General features: G+C 30.7%; 1 protein-coding gene across 1 annotated transcript in view; it reads left to right on the top strand.

Moving 5' to 3' along the window:
- LOC148300057 (neuroligin-4, X-linked-like) overlaps positions 1–23,264 on the top strand; it is a gene marked incomplete at its 5' end in the record, with an annotated part of 100,433 nt that overhangs the window by 69,756 nt on the left and 7,413 nt on the right. The window contains 2 exons of the mRNA XM_088275329.1: positions 15,640–15,778; positions 23,031–23,185. Coding sequence (XP_088131455.1) covers positions 15,640–15,778; positions 23,031–23,185 — 294 coding nt within the window. The remainder of the gene's footprint in view (positions 1–15,639; positions 15,779–23,030; positions 23,186–23,264) is intronic.

The raw sequence follows: 23,264 nt of genomic DNA, 5'->3' as shown, positions 1-23,264 counted from the left end.
AAGTGATCACTTAAACCAGCCTATGACGGTCGTAAGCCCCGTAAATGCCCAGACTTCCATATTCTTCTTCATCTTTGATGAGATGTCAAAAAATAATATTTAAACAGTAGGTTTATCCGTCTTCATAGCGTAGTTGTCCATGAGCTACCATGATGAAGGTCCCGGGTTCAATTCCCAGGGGGGTCAAATAAATATTAGTAATTTTTTACTGCATTGATTTACATAATCACTCTGGACTAATACTTGAAGCTTAGGGTTGATCACTTTTCCTTCATATATTTAAGGCCTTACTGGCAATAATGGAATTCATTAAGCCTGCTTTAATTAAGGAAAGATGGTCGACACTTCCTTTCCGATTTTTTTTTATATTGCCCGATATATTGAGAAAATAATAACTCCTTACCTTACAAATACACTTCTTTTCAAAACCATATGGATACATATTCCTCAACTTTGTATTTAAAAACTGTGTTTTAAGAAAAAAGTTCAATAAGGTCAAAAAATACCCAGGTTTAAAGACAATTAAGCTGCGGTTTAACTATTGTTTGGCCTTAACGATCACGATAATACTAACTAAACCCTCACGACCAAAGACTTGTTGGGTTTCCGAAAGATGTATATGAACAAGTATATTATTTACCAAATAAATGAAATCCTTTAAAAAATGTATAAACTTAATATGGTATTTTGTGGTAAAATATGAAATTTGTGTATAAATGGTATTTTCTATGATATCGGTATGTAGCGCTTTCGCTCTAAGCCAGCGTTATACTCACGAAAGGGCAGACACAAAGCAAAAAGTAAAAGAATTCTCTATGAAATATCACACCCAAACTAGAAACGTAATACCTCGAATTTCCCCTGTTTGGAAAAATAAGAAACGACCGCCAGCGCTGCGGTGTCTCTTAACTTTTCAAATATTTTCTAATTTCTCCGGAATCGTGGAAATTTCACGGTCTTATATTATCTTCTTAGGAGACAGAAACTTCTTAGCTAGTTTAAAAAAAATCTATAAATTACATTGCACTTATTTATATTTATTCGTACTTTGTAATCGTGTAAATTTGTAATTTGTATTGAAGTTTATATATATTTGTATATACATACACAAGTGAAGCATGAAGTTGGAAAAATAAGGATGAAATTAGACAGAATGCAGTCGAAATGCGATCTCTCAGAAGAATGTGCGACAAAACGATGTACGATAGATGTTCTAATAGTGAAGAAATAAGGAAGAAATGCATTATCGATAAAATTAAGAAAGGTGTGTCGAGATGGTTTGGACTTGTAGAACGAATAAATGAGGAAAGAACGGTAAAAAAATATGAAGCGAATGTTATTTGAAAAAGGAGCAGAGGAAGGCCGAGAAAAACTTGGCTGGGTCAGGTATGCCAAATAGTTGAAAATGACAAAGTCGTGTGGCATTCTACAGGAGTTGGAATAATCGGTGGGTATGTATGAGGAAATGTATGATTGTGGAAGAGACGAAGATTGCTTGCAAAGACTGAGTGGTATGGCTATCTGTTCTCTCTGCCTACAGTTCAATACGAGAAGGGGTGTGATGGTTAATTAATTTTGTTAGTAAGTTAGGTAGTGTACGACATTGAAAGCGTCCTTGAGATAATTTTTCATAAAATTGTGCTCTACAAATTATGATTATTATTTTACATCTCTGTGTTAAAATTAAAGATCAATTTAACACACTTTTGAATATCAAACTGGTTTTTTTAAAGTGCATTGTTTGTACTCTGAATCGTTTAAACATTTAAATGTCAACAATAACAAATGTTTTTTTACAAACAGATTCAAATTGGATACCATAGCATGCAATTGTAGTAGGTACAGTGCTGCATAGCTGCAAGAGAAAATGTCTTGAATTTATTTCTATAATAATTCTTACGACAAATGAATAGCTGGAAGCCGTTTCCAAAGCATCAATGGAGGTTTTCAAAGTAAAAATATCCTGAAATATTTAATGCTGTTTAAAATATGTCAACTGCAGAAGCAACTTTTCCTTTGTACGAACTTGAAGGAGAAAAATTTTCCCAAAAAATCTCTCCAAACTTTGCGGTCTTGCTTCACAGAAAATTAACAACTTTCTTTTTAAACACATTTTTGTTTGGGCATTCTTTTTCAGTTTTAATAAAATTATGTGTAGACAGCCAAAGTAATCAATGTTTAAAAAAAATATATTGGTATGAGAATTACAAGATATTGAGCTTTCATGTGAATTATTTAAGAGTATGGCGTGTAGATAAAAATGGTAAAAGAAAAAAAAATGTTTTTTACCACTTAAATTTATTTTTTCTTCAGGTCTAAATATAAACTAATACAAGTTTATTTATAAATTTAAGTGTTTTTTTAACCATTTCATCATGTCTTACCACAAAGTGAATGGTGAAACAATAAATAAAATACACATGTTGAAGAATACAAAAAATAACTTGATTTGCGTTATAGTATTTTCGCAAATAATTAAGCTTATATTTGATTACCTACATTAAGATAGAGGGCCGCGGTCCTAAATGCTGGACTCTGGAGTTAGAGAAAGATATTTCGTTTAAAATTTAAAATAATATTTTGATCTAATATTACTCCTTAATATTATTAATATAACTCCAAATACTTTCACAAATCTGGATCATCTCCAATTATAGGAGTTATTTTTCTATTTGGACCTCACATACTAATAAAGGGTTTCTGCTAAAAAAAAGGGTTCTTTTCACATCACCAAAAGATGTCTCCAGTGAAGTTCTAGTGACTCAATAACAATGTTTCAAAATAGGTTCATAAAATATACTTAGAACTTCCAAGAATTTCAGTAGTGTCGTTGTCAATAGTGGAGTGTAGAATTGGTGAATGTTACTCGTGTGTAAAGTAATCACTTAAATTAACTAAAGCCTATAACGTTCTGCAGCCCCGTAAATGCCCAGACTGCCATATTTTTCTTTATCTTTGATGAGATTTAAAAAAAATAATGACTGATTTATAACTGTTTATCTTATATCTGACATACGTTACAATCGTTAGTCAATGATCATCACTTATAATATCGCTAATCTCAGGTCACTCCCGTGAGAAAGTTTCTTGTGTAATACCTAGTTTCATACGATTTGGCGACGTAAAAAAATATGAAGTCACTGCTCGAGAACTAACCTGTCTCTAACAGTTACGGAGTCGTCTCACTCTTCCGAGAAACTAATACGTTATTATGAAGTGAACAGTAGATGTGAGGTATTATTAGATGCTTATGTTGTACGTATAAGGGGTTTTAAAGACTACGACGACGGAAGACATAATACCTACAGCACACTCCTTAGAAAGGATTCGTTGAGGCCCAATCAATATACGGTAAATCGCAACTCGATTTTTTTAAAATCCAGGTAACATTTGACGTAATTTGAACGAGAAAACGAAAGTATGGGTATTTACAGGGCGTAGGACCTGCTACGGGCTAATTTAAGTTATTTTAAGTTAAGATTACAAACATGAGGAGATTCATGAATGTGGAAGAGGCGAATAATGTTTCCAAAGACAGATTGGTTTGGCTTTCTATTCCCTCTGCCTATCTCTGCGGGGTTATGTTTAGTTGGAAAGTTAGTTAAGTAATATATTATTATATTTAAACAATCACTTAAATCAGCCTATAAGAAGTCGTAAGCCCTGTAAATACTTAGACTTCCGTATTCTTCTTCACAACGTTGAGATGTCAATATTAATAACTCCTAATTGAAGAAACTCAGATTTGTGAACAAAAATTTCGACACACTCAAAATGTTGAAAATAGCGTTAGCTACTATAATTATCAATAAAATTAAAACGTTTTTTCCAGTTCGCAATCAATTCATTCATTTATTCATTCCGGCAGTCACTTTGTTGGAAAATCTATCCATTTTTAATTTAAGTTTAACTAAGTAAATAACACTATTTCTTAAAAATCTATTGTGATACGTATTTTGATGCATTCCACATCATTTTGCGGAATGCATCGAAACACGTGTCACAATAGATTTTAAGAAATAGTGGTATTTACTAAGTAAAACTTAAATTACAATGTCAATCGATACGTTTATCGACGATACTACTTTTAAGTAGTTAAATTAAATTTTCACCATGCTTTATTAATAGTTCCAAAAGCTACGCTGTACCCATGCTTCTCACGAAACAATTCATACAAGCATAGCTAAGTTTATCATTTACTTATACCTTGTATGCTTTGCCACGTCGACGTTATGTTCATTGGAGCAGTTACTGAGTTCAAACACTCTAGACTCTAGATGCAACCATTGTTCTACTGCAAATACCCCGAACAAAACTAACCCTTCTCATAAATCCGGTAATTTAATACTTGATATTATGTTACAATTCAAATGTAAAAAATTGTAATGTTTGTAATTTTTTTTTTGTTTTTTCTTGTAAATTATAAATAAAATACTTTTTTTAGTACTTAAGTAGTATATTTGTACGACTACTTTCATAACCTACAGATGCTTCTATTTACGTTTCTAGTTCATATTCTAACCCGTACATGGAAGTATCTGTAGCTTCCAAAACTAGTTGTTATAATTTAGTACTAAAGTGGTAAAAAACAAGTGTTTTATTTTTAATTTAATCACGTTTTACCACAAAGCTTATGACGAAACAATAAATAAAAAAAATTCTAGTACATTACAAAGAGTTGTGATCATTTATGTTTTAACAACATTTTGAGTGTGTCCAAATACTTATTCACAAATCTGGGTTTTTCCACTTAAACTCAAAACTCCACATAAACTAAGCCTATGGCAGATTGTAAGCCCTGTAAATACCCTTCTCCAAACTTCTTAAATCGCAACAGCCATCTATGAATGGATTGAGAATGCTTTTATTTTGATGTATGCAAGATCTGAACCCCGGATTATTTGTACATACTGGGAGACGCTTGAAATCAATGATTAAGTGTCATAAGATTGGTAATATATGCATGAGTTCCAAAAATTTGAGTTTTGAGCTTAAGTGGAAAAACCCACATTTGTGAACAGTATTTGGACACACTCAAAATGTTATGATGACAAGTTGTTTGTCCTGTAAATATCCAGACTTCTTCGTGATAAAATTGATTTATCTTTCTTGAAAAAACATCGTTTGTTATTTTCAACAAATTAAGGAAAAAATATTCAGCTTAAGACAGATTTTAAAGAAGATGGAATACTTTATACAATAAATGAAATCTCAAGATGTTGATTAAATAAAATAAATATTCATAAATAAATTTGGGGATCACAAGGAAACTAAGGGTAAAAGAGGGTTAAAAAGTAATTTTATTTGCAAATAAAATTTGAATCAACATTTCCCTGGTTTGTACTGAGGGCAACGAACATTTTGTTTGCAAACTTTTTTCATTCAATTTCATAATTCAGTTAGAATAATTTCCGCACTAAGAACGTATTTCGAGAGCTACAGGGATGACTTAACTGAATTTCGCCAGCAGAAATCTCACTTCAAATAACGAGTACCGACATAATTACATTAAGGTTCCGTTTTCAGCCCTTTTGACTAATATCTCTATGTCGCTTTTGTGACAAGAAAGTTTAAAGGCTCTAATAGGGGATGATTTCAATGAAAATCAAGGACGATCATTAGGAACAAAGTTTCTAACTCAATGTCGCTTCTAGGCCTATGTGTGAAGGGTTACATTATTACACATTGCTTTTTAATTTTAGGCATAATCAAAGTAAAAAATATATATATATATATATTAATCACTATTTAAAGAAAATTACGCACTTGTATTCAAGCAATAAATGAGTTTTATTTAGTTTCAAAAACTACATATGTTTTCTTCTATAGGTGAATAGAAAACTAATTTATTATAATTAAAATGTAACTTTGTTTTAAAATTACTATAAATATTGTATTATTACATAATTATAATATCTACCATTTTCGAAGCTAACCGCTTTTTTTTCAAGACTGATTAATACTTAATAGTTTCGAAACCAGTAGGCATTGTAATTAAGTTACAATAAATTATTTATAGTGATTTTAAAATAAAGTTTTGTTATACTTATAAAATAAAAAATCACAAAGTTATTACTTCAAACATAAATTATAGTAAAACTACTATTTACTCTTCATGTTCTATGTTTATTTTTTATGTATTAACATTATGTTTTACTATTCACCTGTAGATGAAAACATCTGTACTTTTTTAATAATGTGTGATAAAATATAACTCATTAAATGGTACTGCAAGTTTTTTTTTTTATAAAACGATTTTTTTTAATTATTTTTTATATCTAGTGATAACTAGATTATCCTTCCTGTTCTCAACACACATTTAAAAAAAAAAACATAATTATTTAGTTTGACGAAACTAAATTCCACTTAATGATCTATAAAACTTGTACATAATAATAAATATTTATTATTTCTTTCAAAGCCAAGAAAGCAAATACTTTAGAGCTTTTCAATGTTTCAAAGTTTTTTTTATATCTAAATACTTCTACTGCAGACAAGCATTTGTTCCCGTTATTTTATACGTTGTAAAAAGAAATATTTTAAAACAGCAAATAAAGATTACTTATGAATTAATCTTACGCATGTTTCAACATATGTATTTAAAGCCAGCGGGTTCTAAACAGAATTGATGAAAAGATGATTTTGAGATATACTTGAAAAAAATATTCTTCTTAGTGTGCCGTCGAGTAGTTTTCAAATTTAAGAGCGATGTTTATATTGTGACGTCATTACAATATCACCTAGCAAAGCTTACTCTTCTATAAATACAGGGTGTCCCACTCCAAGTCCTATAAAGTGATATTCAGCCGAGTCTAAACTCAAACTCTGCTCCAACTGGCGGAGTTGGAAACATTGCAATTGTTGCATCCAGTTTGAAACTATCGTGAGATAATGTGCATGAATGTGTCTGAAGCGAATTCTTGTAAGGACCTACTTATGCACTGTGATACGAGCGGAGAGTTGCCATGCAAAGAATATTTACATATTATGTTGCCCACATTTATAATATAAACGAAAAATGTATGAGTGAACGAATGAGTGAGGAAAGAACGGTAAAACTAATTTATGAGGCAAATGTAATTTAAAAAAAAAGGAACAGAGAAAGACCGAGAAAAACTTGGCACGATCAGGTATGCCAAATACTTGCAAGTGGTCAGGTTAGGAGTCGAAACAATCGACGGGTATGTATGAGGAGATGCATGAACGTGGAAGAGGCGAAGAATGTTTTCAAATACAGAGTGCTTGCAGGAGAGAACTTGCGGGGAGGCGGCGTGATGTGGTGGGATTTTAAAAAATGTATGTATTTAATCTTAAATCAGACACTGATATTTTTGAGTCTACTAAGCTGTATTTTATTGTTTAAAAAAACACATAAAAATCAATTTTGTGACAATTGTTGCATGTTATGGCATTTTTAAACGAATGTGAAGATTAAATGGACTGACGGTACTTGTGTGACAGCCATACAATTCTAGGTACCTACTTCTTTTCTAGGTTTGAAACATAAAAATCATAAATTCACATAGAGTTCTTCAAATTAAACTACAAATCTATAAATAAAACCTAATGAAAAACTATCAAATTTAAAGAAAAAACCCGAATCTTTAAAGACGTCTGTACTGTCCATGTCTTGTGTACGCTGATTATGTCGTACTTCTTGCCGATAGTAGAGAAGACCTACTGTGGCTAGTTTTAAATGTGTAAAAAGAAAGTGATTAATTGATGAATGTAGTCTAATCTTTAGTCATAATTTCCGAAAGAGATGAATGTATATCTGGGTGTAAATAGTAGAAAACATATCAATTACGGTAGGTGGATGATTTTGTATGTTTGTTTTATGGGGATGGCATTTCAAACATGATATATTGATATTTTCTGACCAAAATTGTACTCAATTCTATTGATCGATCAAACGCACTCACACTATGATTTAATAATGAATACATAAGTTGTAACATACTTTTTCCATACTATTACAATCATCATTCATGGTAAAATATATTAGTATTTCTATTTCAGAGTGATTCACCACTATGAATCCCCAGGTAGTTTCACTAAGACTGAAGTCATATGTCGCATATCAAAATTTAGACAATTTAGAGGACGAATCTATTATCACGTGACATACTGCACTCAAGAGTCCCGGCTTTGGTAGTAAGAATTCTAAACTTAGCCAATTTTACTAACTTGTTACTTTTAACATATTACTCCAGACTCCAGCAAAGCTCATTTTCGCACGACAGCTCTGTGTGAACTTTCGGTCTAAACTATAAGATTATAAACTTCGAAGCTGTTAAAATATAATTATTCTAAATTATTTGGTACGTTATGTAATGAAAACGTCGACCTTGTTGAAGGTCGTATTAACATATACATATATATTTAGATAATTTTGAAATTTCAACACAGATGATGAAAAATTTATAGGTCTCGATATTAACAGGGCTTACGACCTTAATATTCTGATAAGAAGATCATTTTACACACGTGTAACATTCACTATTCTACCCATGATTGACAACCACTCTACTGAAACTTTAGAAGTCATAAATATAAATATAATCAATCTCATGATATTCCGTGATTGAATTAATTATAGCCATCTACGATTCATCTCACTCTTACTGTCATCATCAGAGTTAAACATGTACTCTATATATATTACCTACATGTTTTTTTTTTATATAGAATGGCGTTGCACATGAAATACATTGCATTTGCCGATGTCAAGTTACCTACATGTTTAACCCTAATGATGATAAGGTTCTTATCGAAATCGGTTGAAGAAAAGTCCCAGTAAAAAGTGGTTAAAAACAAAGTAGTTTTATTTTATAAAGTTAATAAAATGTGCCAAAGTACCTGCAAATCTGTCTCGATGCGTCAAGTGGGCTGACATAATGATAGTATGATGATGAAAGAAAACACTTGTTTTTATACCACTTGCGTTTTATTAAAGACTACTAGTTTCATAAGCTAAACTTTTATCATTCAGGTCTGAATAATAACTGAGTAAATCAGTTATTATTCAGACCTGAATGATGGAAGTTTAGCTCCTGAAACGAGTAGTCTTTAATAAAACTCAAGTGGTATAAAAACAAGAGTTTTCTTTAACCGTTGTAACATGTCTTACCACAAAGTTAATGCCGAAACAATGATACGATGCCTTATACATTTTTGGTACGGATAGGGGTGAAAAATATCAAATTGCAAATTATTTTTAATTTCCTGTTATTATGTTCTTGAATCAAGACCTTATTAACTAAGCCAGGTCGTGATGCTTATTCTTTCTCACGCCAAGTCGAGTCGAGTCCTTCATCCGGGGTGGTTCAAGTTCTCGAGTGTTCCCTCACCCCGAGTCAGCTCCGTGTGGGCTCGCACGACCCCCTTTCATTATTTCAGCAAAACGAAAACGGCGAAAACGCAAATTGCGCGGTAGTGGGCGAGAGCGGGACGCGCTTACGTGGCGCGCTACCCCGTCTCGCTCGCGGTCCACACTAACGCGTCTCCACATGTGCTGGAATTTTCTGAATTTTCTCTAAAACTGGGACAAGTACGTTTGAAGAAACACCCCCCATTTCGCGAAGATCCGACGATTTTCGACCAGGTTGGATTGTAATAAGGCACTTAATTAAACAAAATAATTGATAAAACACTCTCCTTATCATTCGTCGTTTACCTTGTGTAAAACCACTTTTGTAAACACTTATTATTGGTTTAAACATTATAAAATAAAACATCTTTGTTTTAACCACTTTTAATTAGTACATTTTTTCCAACCGGTTTTGACAAGAACCTTGTCATCCTCAAGGTTTTTGGATGCTAAGGTTCTTGTCGAAACCGGTTGGAAAAAGTGTACTAATAAAAAGTGGTTAAAACAAAATTGTTTTATTTTATAAAGTTTATAAAATTTGTCACAAAGTATCTGCAAAAAACATTCAAGAAACGTATTATTGGTATTATTCTAAGTTAACGATGAATGATAAAGAGATATCAATGCTTTTAATTTACAAAATAAAATAATTGATTACTAACTAACTAACTTACTCGTAGGAGAAGTGGTATCATACATGATAAAAAAAGTGATGGATATTGGTACCATAAACCAATCGAGGGCATAAAATGCCAAACGCATTTAGTGGAACGAAAAGCCTGTTGATGGAAATCAACAGTCCGGCTTCTCCTGAGGAGTTTTACGTAGTTTTCTCCCAACAATGAGCAAACGCTGAGAATTTCCTGATTGGTCCAAACTAAATTATTCTCGTTTTCAACACAGATTAAAAAAACATTTTTTTTTAAACTTAGATGAAACAAAAATACATTTAATAATGTAAAAACATTGTACAAAAAAGCAAGGTAATTCATAAATGCAACTACCATAAAAAACTAGCCTGTCGGGGTAGGCAGAGAGAATGGAAAGATAGAACGGCACACAATGCATCTCCTCATACATTCACGCCGATTATTCTGACTCCTGACCTACCCACTTTAAAATTTTTGAAATACTGAATTATGCCAAATTTTTATCAGTTTTCCTCTGCTTGTATTTTTAACCACTCAACTCATGAAATTGTTTTACCATCCTTTATTTCCCCACATTGCATAGCACAGCCAACCCCAAGGTAGACGACTCCCGGACACTCCACTAAAAAGATGGATTGACAGCTTACAATCGATATCTCAGGGGGCTAATCTATATTAAAAACAGGGCGCTAGGCCTACAACCAGAAGAAGAAGAAGAAGAAGTATAAAAATTAAATAAAAAAAATCACACTACTGGACAAAGTTCTTACATTTATACTCGTAATACTAAAGTTTAACAAAAATCCACATACAAAACCGAAGATATCACAAATTAACAAATATCTTACTAAGCAAAACACAGTTCTTTTTCAAGCTTCAACTTTGATCAGATCTGTTTTAAGCCCTGAAACATCCATTTTGTTACACCAATAAAACCATTACGAAGGAAAAAAAAACCTTCTTTTGTGTAACCAAACATGGCTTCGTCTGCGGCAAAGGGTTAGTAATATAATTACAAAACCCATTTCAATGTAAAATACCAATTTCATCATATAATACAGTCTCAAATGGCTAATTCCCAATTCCGGCACCCACGTGAACCGCAAAACGTTCAAAAAATTCTAATTCGCACGGAGGTTAGCAAAATGCCCCCTTCCGCTTTTGATTAAAGAGAAACCTTTTTGATGTTTATCTGCATACGGAACACCGTCCCTAGTTTAATAACAAAAGGATTCCGAAAAAAAAACGTAAAAACATTTACCCATTCTACTACAGACCATATTTCCAAGACAGCCCAGCCCGCATTACACGATATCATTTTATGTATCTCCGGTGTCATTTTGTACGAGTTGAGTTTCCGTGATTACTTGCTTTGTATGCGTGTAATACCGGCCTCCGTACATTATGTGAGGGGTTCTCAATTTATACCTTTATTGTATCATTCTACAAATTCTACATCCAGCCCCAAAATAAATCCTTTTATGTTCGCCGGTGACAGCAAATCTATGTGTTACATTTTGAAACGTATTATATATTTTTTTGTATCATTTGAATACACGGTGTTAGAAAAATGTAACTTTTGTATTCGAACATTATTTTGATACAAGTCAGTGGTTTTGTATTAAAAACTCATATATTGTTATAAATGTGTTATGAAAAGATTGATTTACGACATTATTAAATTGAGTTTTACTTGGTAAATACCACTATTACTTCAAATCCTAAATTTAAAGTCTAAATTGAAAGAGAAAAAAAATGAAAACGTCACAAAGACATCGAAATAAGTATCAAAATAGATTTTAACAAATATTATTATTTATAAAATAAAAACTTTGTTTTAACCACTTTTTTATTAATAGTACACTTTAACCAACCAGTTTCGACAAGAACCTTGTCATAATCAGGGTTTATTAAATTCTAAAACATTTAAATACTCATAGTTAATTACATTTCCTTACCAAAAACCTCCACATACTCCGTACACCTTATGAAAATATGATTTTAAAAATATGAAACCGGTAGGTTAAACTGCATTAATAAAAAAGTGGTGAAAACAAAGTTGATTCATTTTATGAAGATTATAAAATGTGCCACAAAGAAAACATAAAAGAAATAAAAAAAATATGATTTAAAAACTCCTAAATTTAATTTAATTTAAAAGATTTTATCAAGAAATGACTGCGGAATCGGTTAATGAAATGATTTGTTCACAAATCTGGGTGTTTGGAAGCCTGGGTATTTACATGGCTTGGGTATTTACATGACTAGTTTAAGCCAATTACTAGTTAGTTCTTGACCTTAATAAATATTTAGACTTTCAAGTCTTCTTCATCGATATTGAGACATCAATAAAGATATCTTCTAAGTGGACAAAACCCAGATTTGAACAAAAACATTTGAACACTAAAAATATTGATATTGTGAATTTTTTCTATTTAGTTTGTGGAATCGTTCATTACAGTCCATGGGCACATTGTTTATATTCCTTCGTAAAAGTGAGCGTAGGAGGTAATTGGCGCGGTATTGATTTTTTTCCTCTCAAAGAATTCCCACGTAATAAAACCACACATTTATCTCTGAGATAAATATTGAAAACAGCGTGAGGTAAAAGTTTTGGCCCATTACCGGGCGGTGCGTTGCTCTTACAAACAAATAAAAACGCGCAGATACTTACATATATTAGAATACATTACTTCTACCACGTTTCGAATATTTTAGCGAAATTGGGACGAGCACGTTGCTACACACAAAGCTATATAAACATTAAAGGAATATTATTTTCTTCGTGTATTATTTCGGCGTTTCAGAGTACATACTAGGCGATAATTTCCAGACATCCATAGAAACTATCTTGAACGAAAACTAAATTCCCCGTCTTCAATATAAACTCGTATAGCTAAACAAATAGATTTTTTACAAGTTTACATTTGAATACAAATTGTGATTTCTTACCTATTATGTCGCAACGGACGTTCTTATTAGTTTATATATTTTTATATATTTTTTTTTAATTACCTAACGTCCAAGTGACTCTGAAATCTAGCTACGCCTTATGCAACACCGCTTATCGTGACCCTACTCAGGCTTCAACTTTTTGATGTTTCATAGCCTATGCCTACTCGTGAGTGGATTTACTCTTTATGTTTAAAGTTGCTTTAATTTCATGTAATTCACGAGTGAAAATTCTAGAAAAAACATTCGCTATCTCGCTAGAGGCATGAGTTTATACAATTCATTGATTCTATGTTAGCAGTGAAATTACTTAGGTGAATGATTTTTTAACTTATGTTGATTTTAAGCTTAAAATTGAAGTTTCCAATCCCTTGCATATGTGCAAATGGTATTAACATTGTATTAAATATAAAAACAAGATTTAAAAATACAAATAAGAACGTAGCTTAAATGACCAAAAAAAATAGTAAAAATCATTATTAGAAATCGGGAAGAATGTATGAGAAGATCCATGAACGTGGAAGAGGCAAAGATTGTTTGCAAGACTAGTGTGGCGTTCGATTCTCTTTTTGCTTACTCATACGGGGGAGCGGCGTGATGTTTAGTTAATTAATTCAAATGAAATCTCAACATTTACGAATAAGAATATGGATGTTAAGGTATTTACAGGGCTTACGATCAGTCATAGCCTGGTTAATTGATCACCGATCCTGATTTTTATGTGACTCCAATTTGTAAAATAAGCCTGTCAGGATCTTGGATACATCTAAATAAAAGGGTCTGTGCTTAATAAAAGCTCTTTCAAACCAAATTTAGATGACTCCCGTAGACTCAAGCATAAAACGCCATGATATGTATGGTATATGTGTGAGTTTAAAAAAATTGTAATTCGGTTGTCAATCATGGATATATTTGTGAATGTTACGCGTGTGCAAAGGGATCATATAAACTAGTTTATGACGGGTCGCTAGCTAAATAACCAGACTTTTCAAAAAAACTTGCTTTTCTTCATCTATGTTTCAAAATAGCAATAATTCAACCATCTTATGACCAGCTTTTTATCAATATAATTTAACTTTTAATTGCATTTTCATTATTTCATTTATTATTCTACAAAGCACATACCTAATATTGTTCGTTAGAGGTAATAATGGTTTTAGAGCACTCCCTCGCATCCCTACACTTAAGGGTTGTAAAATTCTAAAGTAAACCACTTTAATATTGTGACTCTTCCTACCTTTCCAGTACAGCATGTAACATAGCTCTGTGCCAACGCCTTTACTGCAAAATGGCACCATAAGCGAGGTTCGAATAACCAAGGGTAGGTACTGCGAGTACATATACACGTCTGCCAAGGTTTTTCAAGACTGGAAGTGATATTAAAGACGGCCATGGATATCCGAGACTATTAGGATATCCGTTATTCCAGGAATATCCTTGGACGACTAAGAGTAACCACATATCACGTTTCACTGGTTTGGCTAAGATACCAATTCTCGTTCTAGTATATACCAGCGGTTCTCAACCAGTGCTACGCGGCGAAAATAGGATTCTGAATCAAAAACGTTAAATTAAAGCTGCAAAATTAGGAGTGTGTCTTAATATTTGTTCACAAATCTGATTATTTCCAATAAGAAGTTATTTTCTCAATAAATATGAAGAATATGGAAAATAAATAGCTTCTTTTATCTCAACTATAGATTTCTCTAATGAAATTTTACTGAATTCAAGCACTTAGTTTCGAATCTATAGATATATAAATAGAAGTTCCAAGAATTTGAGTAGTGTGGTTGTCAATCATGGGTAGAGTTGATGAATGTTACACGTGTGTAAAGTGATCACTTAAACCAACTAATGATGGTCGTTGGTTAATTAATGTTCAAACTTACATATTCTTCTTCATCTATGTTGAGATGTCACAAAATAATATGAATTAAAGCTTCGCTAAATTCTTGAAAAAAATGAGAAGTATTTTTCAAATATCGCCATTTATTCACAACATTTCTCTTTTATTTTGTTTATTTTTTTACTTTTTATTGAATTTATAATACGACGCAGTTTTGATTATTTCTGACTGAGTATTGCATCCGCCCTACACCAGTCAAGCTGGAAATAAATATTATTGTAAATTATAATTATAAGGAATAATTGACGTGAACTAAAAAACTTTAGCATGGAGGACCTAACTGATATATGGGAAAGTAAATGAAGGAGTTATAGTAGATAGAAAAGAGGGTATAGCAGCGAATAAAATGTACTTGGGCTTTATACTTTTTAAAAAAAGGCATATCGATTCTTAAAGATAACAAAATTCTGGTCAAAACCAGTTGGAAAAAGTACGAAAAATAAAAGTGGTGGAAAAAAAAAGTTTTAGTTTTTTATGTGTAGTTTTGGCGTTTAGTTTATACAACTCCATTTTAATTTATGTATTTAATGTTAAAATCAAGTACTGATTTTTAGAGTCCACTAATTTTTTATTTTATTTTTAAAAACAGAAACTTTTTTTTTTATAAAATTGCATATTTATCTCACTAAACAAATTATCCTCCAAAAATTATAATATAAATATCAAGACAGGAAGTAAAATTTTGCGACAATATAAGTTATTTTCTTCGACCAATTTTTTTTTCATAATTTTACAATTTTGTATATTTTTTTTATTTCCAGGGATGAAACTTTGGAAGCTCTTAGTGATGCGCAAGTAGTGGCTCCAGTAGTGCACACTGCAGATCTCCATTCAGCCCTTAGAAGGAACTCCTATCTGTACGTGTTCGACTACCAAACCAAGTTTGGGGACTATCCGCAGGTTGGTTTTATTTATTTTCATTTTGAAAAAGGTGTCAAGTTTTAAAATACTATTTTTAAGGAAAAAACAGTTTTTATATTTTTTTAAATATCAGATATACTATTTGTCCGAATATTATTTTTTTATTTAAGTTAAGAGTCATTTAACTAACACAAAAACAAACCTTATAAACCCTCACATTTTGTATATATTCTAACAAATAAGTAAAAAGTTAAACTTGAAAATGAATTACAATGACTTGAATATTAAATTCACAGTGTTTACACTGTAATTTTTAATTAATGCTTTTCTTGCAGTTTAACCCAATTTTTGTTGTTATCAATATCGAACATTAATTTAATTTTATTTAAATAAAAACAAATGGTTCACATTTTCACAAATAAATAATAAGTGAATCTTGATGATGAATGAGTTTTTATAGACATGGATATATACACTGTTTACAATTAAATTGTTCATTTTATATAGTTAAAGCTAATTAATGTTTTATTCACTATCGAACATAAGTTTAATTTAACTGTATTTTTTGTTTATATGCTAAAAAAATAGAATGTGTTGCATTGGACAGTAAATTATTAAAACTTGCATGTTAACACTTTTTCTTCGTTATAAAATTGAATTTTATAAAATAAAATTCTTTCAAATATTTGCTTACTAATTGTGAAGTATCGATTGGTCTAACTCCAAACTTATTTTAATTTTACAATGTATTGTATTTTGCGTTTATAATTTTTAAGTTAAAACCAATGAAAATTTGATTCCTGTTGAAATTAATTCACCCAGAAATTGGTAACGGGTATTACATTTTGGATATTTGTACGTCACATGTTCAAAATATAAAGCTTATGATAAAAAAAAGAAAAGTAGTTTAATTTCTTTGTGAACATTACAGTAGCAATAACATGTGAAACTAGCAAATCCGTGTTATGACGTTATTTTTCATGATTTTTTACTTGAAATTACCCACCCTCTTTGTTATACTTTGGAAGCTTTTCCTTTGTAGCTTTCCCAGTAACTTGTTAGTGCGAAAGTCATAATGCAAGTTTGCATATTTTACTTACCCTTTGACACTACAACCCCATTAAAATATGATTTGAAATTCGAAAAAACTACCCACTCATTCACTCTGTACGAACGGAATATTCGTGATAAAATGTGCGCTGCGCTAATGCTGTTTTAAACATTCATTGGAATTTATAACACGCCTTTTTTGTGAAAAGAAATGATAAAATTCCCGAGAAAGTATTCATTTTGTATCGAAAATTTATAAGAAACGATATTTATTAACATATCGTAGTCGTACAGGAGAAAGTGACCAACTACCAAAACGTAAATTGTTCAGGAGGGCCATTTAATTCACTATTGCTTGGAAAGAAAATAAACACTAATGCAGTTAGTCATTTTTAACAAGTCAATATATTATATTTCCAAGTTTAAAATCCTTTGGGATTTTTTCAGGGCAATATTAGGCTAGTAATATATCAAATAGTCAATGATCACGTTTTTGTAAAACAATGCACTTGGTCACTTTCTCCTGTATGACTACGATATAACAGTACAATTTGCGTATTAAAACATTACCTTTGTAAAAACATATTTTGGAATGTCATAATATTTCAAAATTTCTATATTTATTTCGAAAAAAAAAACTGAAAATTTTTCTTAATTTTTCAATTTTTTATTACGATTGTGCAAATATTGTTTTTTTTTTCTAATAACCATTTTACCTGGCGTAATCAAGACTTATGTAATTTCATAAATATGCCCGAAATTCTATAATTTAAATAAATCATACAACGCTCTCCTTCATTGTTCATCGTTCACGTTTTGTAATACCGCTTAAAAATTCTAGTTGATGACTTTCCGGGTTTAAAATAACCATTCCATCATTAGATCAATTTTACACTAAATAAATTAAATATATTTTGTTTTAACCCCCTTAGGTACCTGATTTACCGTAAGGGTACGGACTGGGAAAAAAAAAACCTATTATATTAAAGTTTTGGGCAAAACAATACATAACAATAAAATTACTTATTCATCGTAGCAATTCCTGCTTTTTTGTAATTATTTACAATTTATTGTGCGTTTCAATTCTAAAAAAAGCTCATTTATATTAAAAATTGCGTTATAAACATCATTTTTAAGCATTAACATACCGTTGAAATTGTATTTCGCAGTGCTTTAATTTATTTTGCTACAATCTCCATAATCATTTTCGCAATTCTAGTGCCCTAGATTGCTTTCTGGTAATTACAGTACATATAAATACTGGTAATAATACTTTTCTTAATTACAATTGGTAGTGTAATGGGAGTTAGGGGTAAAGTTAGAAATATCACAGTTTCGCTATTCGGTCGCTTCTCGCTGCTGCGATGTGTACTCACCCTTTGGTCGTAGCATGTCTATCGGTATACAGAATGATTAAAAAAAGTTAAAGGTATGAAATACAGTGAAAAACATATACCACACTAATTATAAACACAAGTTTTAATTTTTACCAGAAGATGAAAACATCTGTATGTTTTCAAAACTAGTCGTATATATAAATAAAACTCATTAAAGTGGTATATTCAAGTGTTAAATTTAAAAAAAAAACACTTTGATTTTTTAAAAGGTGTGAAATATAACAAAAAGAATTCTAAACCATGTTATTTTTTAAATATACACATTATCTAACAGTATAAGAAATATTTAGAATTATTTAAATGGTGTGAAATAGAGAAAAATATGCCATTCATTTTTTTGTAAAATAAAACACAGACATTGACTATCGGTAAAAAGAAAAATTTGATTTTCAAAGATTCAAAGATATGAAATACAGTGAAAAATAAATAAACTTCACACTCTTTTTTGTTAAATGAAACACACACATTGACTATCGGCATTAAGAATAATTAGATATTTTTTTAAGGATATGAAATATAGTAGAAAAAATATACCTCATACTCTTTAAAAAAAAACACACACACTGAATGATAAGTATACCATAAAATCATTTATTAAAAAAAAGTAGAAAAATTACTTAATCCGATACCTTTATGTTATATAAGACAAGTCAGGTGACCTAAATGTGCATAGGGCACTACATTGAATTGATGATATGTTAATTTTTATTAATGAAGTTAACCTATGAAATAAATTTTAGAGTGGATTTATTTTAGATTCCCTGCGAATCAAACCCAGGACATTCAATACGGTAGACAAATGTTCTTACTCCTTCACTATGGAGACAGACAATATAAATAATCATAATTATAATTTTACACAATGTATGTTTTAACATTTTCGTAAAATATTACCCAAACGGCGCTTCGCTGTGGAATTAAAAGGTTCACTGTTGATGCTTGGACAAAACATTAATGTGAGTCCAAGATTTACTTCATTTTGGGTATAGTGTCAGATTTCTTGATTCAATTCGGTTGTTCGTTATCGTTTCATACCCACTGGAAGCACTTTTAACACAGGGATAAAGTCATTTAAAAACACAAGATTTTAATATTTAAATTCACCTTAACTGAGGTAAAGTAATTTTTTTTCAAATATTTTGTAAAAAATAACGGATTATCTATTTTTTTATTTGCGCAGTGCGTAAAAATATGACCATCAGTTAGAAAATCATAAGTTATTTAATATAATGCATAGCCAAACATAAAAGACATTGATCTCTCGGGGCTCACAAATTTAAAATAATAATAATAATAATAAACCCTTATCCGCACCCCAATGGTGCATAGGGCACTGCGTCATATAAACGCAGTGTTATCTTGATCGTTTACACATGAAGGAAAGGTGATCAGCCCTCCGCTTCAGATACCAGTCCAGGGTAATATTGAATAAATATGACAGTGAAAAATCACTTATATTTATTTTACCCCCCTTGGGAATCGAACCCGGGACCTCCAGAACGGAAGCCGAGCGTGCTGACCATTACACTACGGAAGCGGACAAAATTTAAAATACATCAACAATAATATCTTAACAGTTCATTTTGTTTATGCTCAAACGGTACTTACTTGACCTATTATATAATTATAGGATGTGGGTTAGCATTAATGTGAAAAGTTTCGGTCATTCAAGTTGCCAAAGACAACTATCCTCTAACTCTCGAACATTCATATATAGTTTAATACAATGTAACGTGCGTGCGGTCTTCTATGTAATGTGACAAATCTACGTAATTAAACGTTCAACTATGATCTATGACTTTTCTTTCTATGGTTACGATAACTAAGATAGATTTCAACAAAGCACCAAATGCCTGCCAATAAAATTGATAAAGTGATGGTTTAACCTATTCAATAAAATAAAGATTGTCGACGTAAGAATCAATTATTAATGGCCGATATACGGATAAAAAAATCGTCACGATTGTTTTTCAGTCTTATTTCTTTGTTAGTTATACAAATTATATCATTGTCAATAAACGAAAGTTCTTTAAATGTTTTTAATGATAAACAAAACGTCAAGTTCGATATGATATTGAATGGAAAAACTTTGTAAAAATTCGACCTAGACGTTGAAAAAACCGTGGTATTGTTGAAACACAGATGAGGAGAAAAAATATAGGTTTTTGTGTTAAATTGTGAAGAGAATAACAAAGATGTGTATTAAATATTAAGATTGTAGAGAAAACATTTAAACTTATAATAACTACCCAGACTTCTATTTTCCCATCTCAATAACTACTTTTTCAAATGTATTTATTTAATAAAGTTACGATAAAATAATATACTTTTATTCATTCAAGACATTTCTACTTTCAACATATCTTTTCATATAATTTTACGCTGTTTCTTTCTAAAAAAAGGAGACTAGCTCTTGTGCTTGGAGAGGGATTCTTTGTTTATTGTTGATAGTTTAGTATGTAAAAATTAAATATAATTCTTCACTTCGTAATTCAAAAAATAACGTTGTCTTTTAATCACAATTTGTCCTCTTAAAAAAAATATTATGTCAATAATTGGTTTCAAAGCAAACAGCAACTTCAAGGCTATATAATAAATTTAAATCAAATTCAGGTTAAGTTAGTCTTGAGAAAGCAGCTGTTTATTTCAAAACGTTTTACATGCATGTACAACATACATGTAATTGTGTAAAAAAAAAAATTAACCGTTCGTTTGTATTTGATTTTAAAATGATATCGTAAATAGTAATTTTAATGTGTTTTATTTAAAATTTAATAATTTTTATATTTTGAGATTTGAATACTATCCTCAGTATATTTTTTAATTTTTTTGTATTTTAATATTTAAATTACCTGAATAATTGAATACATAAATGTATATCCATCGACAAAATTCAGATTTTTTTTTTGCATACGTTTTCAATTGTAAATCATCGCACGATAACCGTCACACATATATTCCTGAACAGAAATATGTACATAATACTTCTCTGAAAATGTACGAGCATTTCGGCGGTTTTGTGAATAAATGAACGAAATTATTTTTCAAATTCACAAGCGGATTGATATCTCAAAAATGAAAATATTGACAATTCCGATTTGAATCTGAAAGCCTTTGGATTCATTTCAAGCCGCGTTAATTTATTTCAGGGACTGATTTTTTAAAAAAATAAAGCAAACATTCGCTTACGTAAAAAACATTACCATTATTCAAATGTCCGTATTGACATGATTTAAACAATGTTTTTTGTTGTTGTTGCTGTTGACATATTGTGTTTGGTCAACCCTTGGTATAATTAATAGTACTAAAGTGAAGAAATTGATTTTTTATTACTACCATTTTCAAGATTTTTCGATATCTTTACATAGATAATGGTAGAATATGGACTTATATTTAAAATAATAATTCGATTTCAGAGACAGATAGACGATATATTCAATAAACTACAATTCATGACAATCAAACAATTATTTGCTAAAAAAATACTCATGCATTTAAGTATAACTCACACAATTTATAAGAAAACCCCTCCCGGCAAAAATACTCAAATCACCAAAAACACATTTTATAAAAACATTCATAAACCAAAAACACAAACCTCGTTTGGTCAAAGCATCTTTGAATATTACGTAATAAAGCTGTTTAATCAGCTTTAATTATCTGAAACGTTATCAATTAACGAGACCGTATAAACGAGCTATTAAAATTGAATAACGGAGATGCGCAGATTTAAAATAGATCGTATCATTCGGCCATGTCACCCATGATGGCATCGTAAACAAATATTTAAAGAAAATATTTTTTAAAAAGTATTGTTCGCCGTCATCGCAGAAAAAACCTAGTGAGTACATATAGTTATAATCTTAAAATTGTTCAAAAAGAAATAAAATATATAAACGATAGTTGAACGAATAATTTTATAAAAGTTAAAATTCATAACTTGTAAAAACATATTGGCTTCGTATCATTTTTTGACATCTCATCAAAGATGAAGAAGAATATGGAAGTCTGGGCATTTACGTGGCTTACGACCGTCATAAGCTGGTTTAAGTGATCACTTTACACACGTGTAACATTCACCAATTCTACCCATTATTGACAACCACATAACTCAAATTCTTGGAAGTTCTATATATATGAACCAATTTTGAAACATTATACTTGAATCACTAGAACTTCGCTAGAGACATCTATTGGTGAGATGAAAAGAAGCTTTTTACTGAGCAGAAACTTTTTTATTAGTTTGTGAGGTCCGAATCCTGGATTATAATCACACACACGAGAAACGCCAAAAAATACCTTTTTCATTTTTAATATTTAAGCTTATAATTTGACCAGATAATTTATTTACAACATTTTGAGTGTATCCAAATACTTGTTCACAAAATCTGGACTATCTCCAACTACAGGAGTTACCCTCATATAATTTTCGACATCTCATCAAAGTTGAAAAGATAATTCTTTTCATCTTTGATGAGATGCCAAAAAATTATATGAGAGTAACTCCAATAATTGGAGATAGTCCAGATTATGTGAACAAGTATTTGGATACACTCAAAATGTTGTTAACATATCGACTTCCTTAAGTTGTAATAAATTAAATTCCGCATATTTATTTTATGTATTTATTTTCCATTAATTGATTCGGCAGTTAAATGATGCGGAATGCATCGAAAAACGTATCACAAAATATTTTAAGAGATTGTGGTATTTACTTAGTAAAACTAAAAACAAATATCATTATTTTCCTATTGTTTCTTATTTAGTATCCACCGATTTCACTTGCCTTTTTGATTGATTTAAATTCTAAGTATGTACTAAATCAGCAATTTCATTTTTTACAGAGACAGGGCTGTGTGCATGGAGAAGAGCTACCCTATTTATTTGGAGCCCCAATTTCATCAGGCCCACTAGCGCACTTCCCCAGAAACTATACCAAAGGGGAAGCCTTGCTCTCTGAAGCCACCATGCTTTATTGGAGTAATTTTGCAAGGACTGGGTAAGATGTTTTTAATTGAATTTTACATTTTTATAAAGGGTAAAATAAACCACCCTTTTTACCCTCTTATTGGGTCTAG

This window comes from Brachycentrus maculatus, unplaced genomic scaffold, assembly GCF_059751285.1.
Source record: "Brachycentrus maculatus isolate JH-2025_06_01 unplaced genomic scaffold, ASM5975128v1 h1tg000847l, whole genome shotgun sequence".
In the NCBI taxonomy this organism is placed as follows: domain Eukaryota; kingdom Metazoa; phylum Arthropoda; class Insecta; order Trichoptera; family Brachycentridae; genus Brachycentrus; species Brachycentrus maculatus.
The sequence above is the reverse complement of the archived record's forward strand: the minus strand, read 5'-3'. Positions and strand labels throughout refer to the sequence as shown.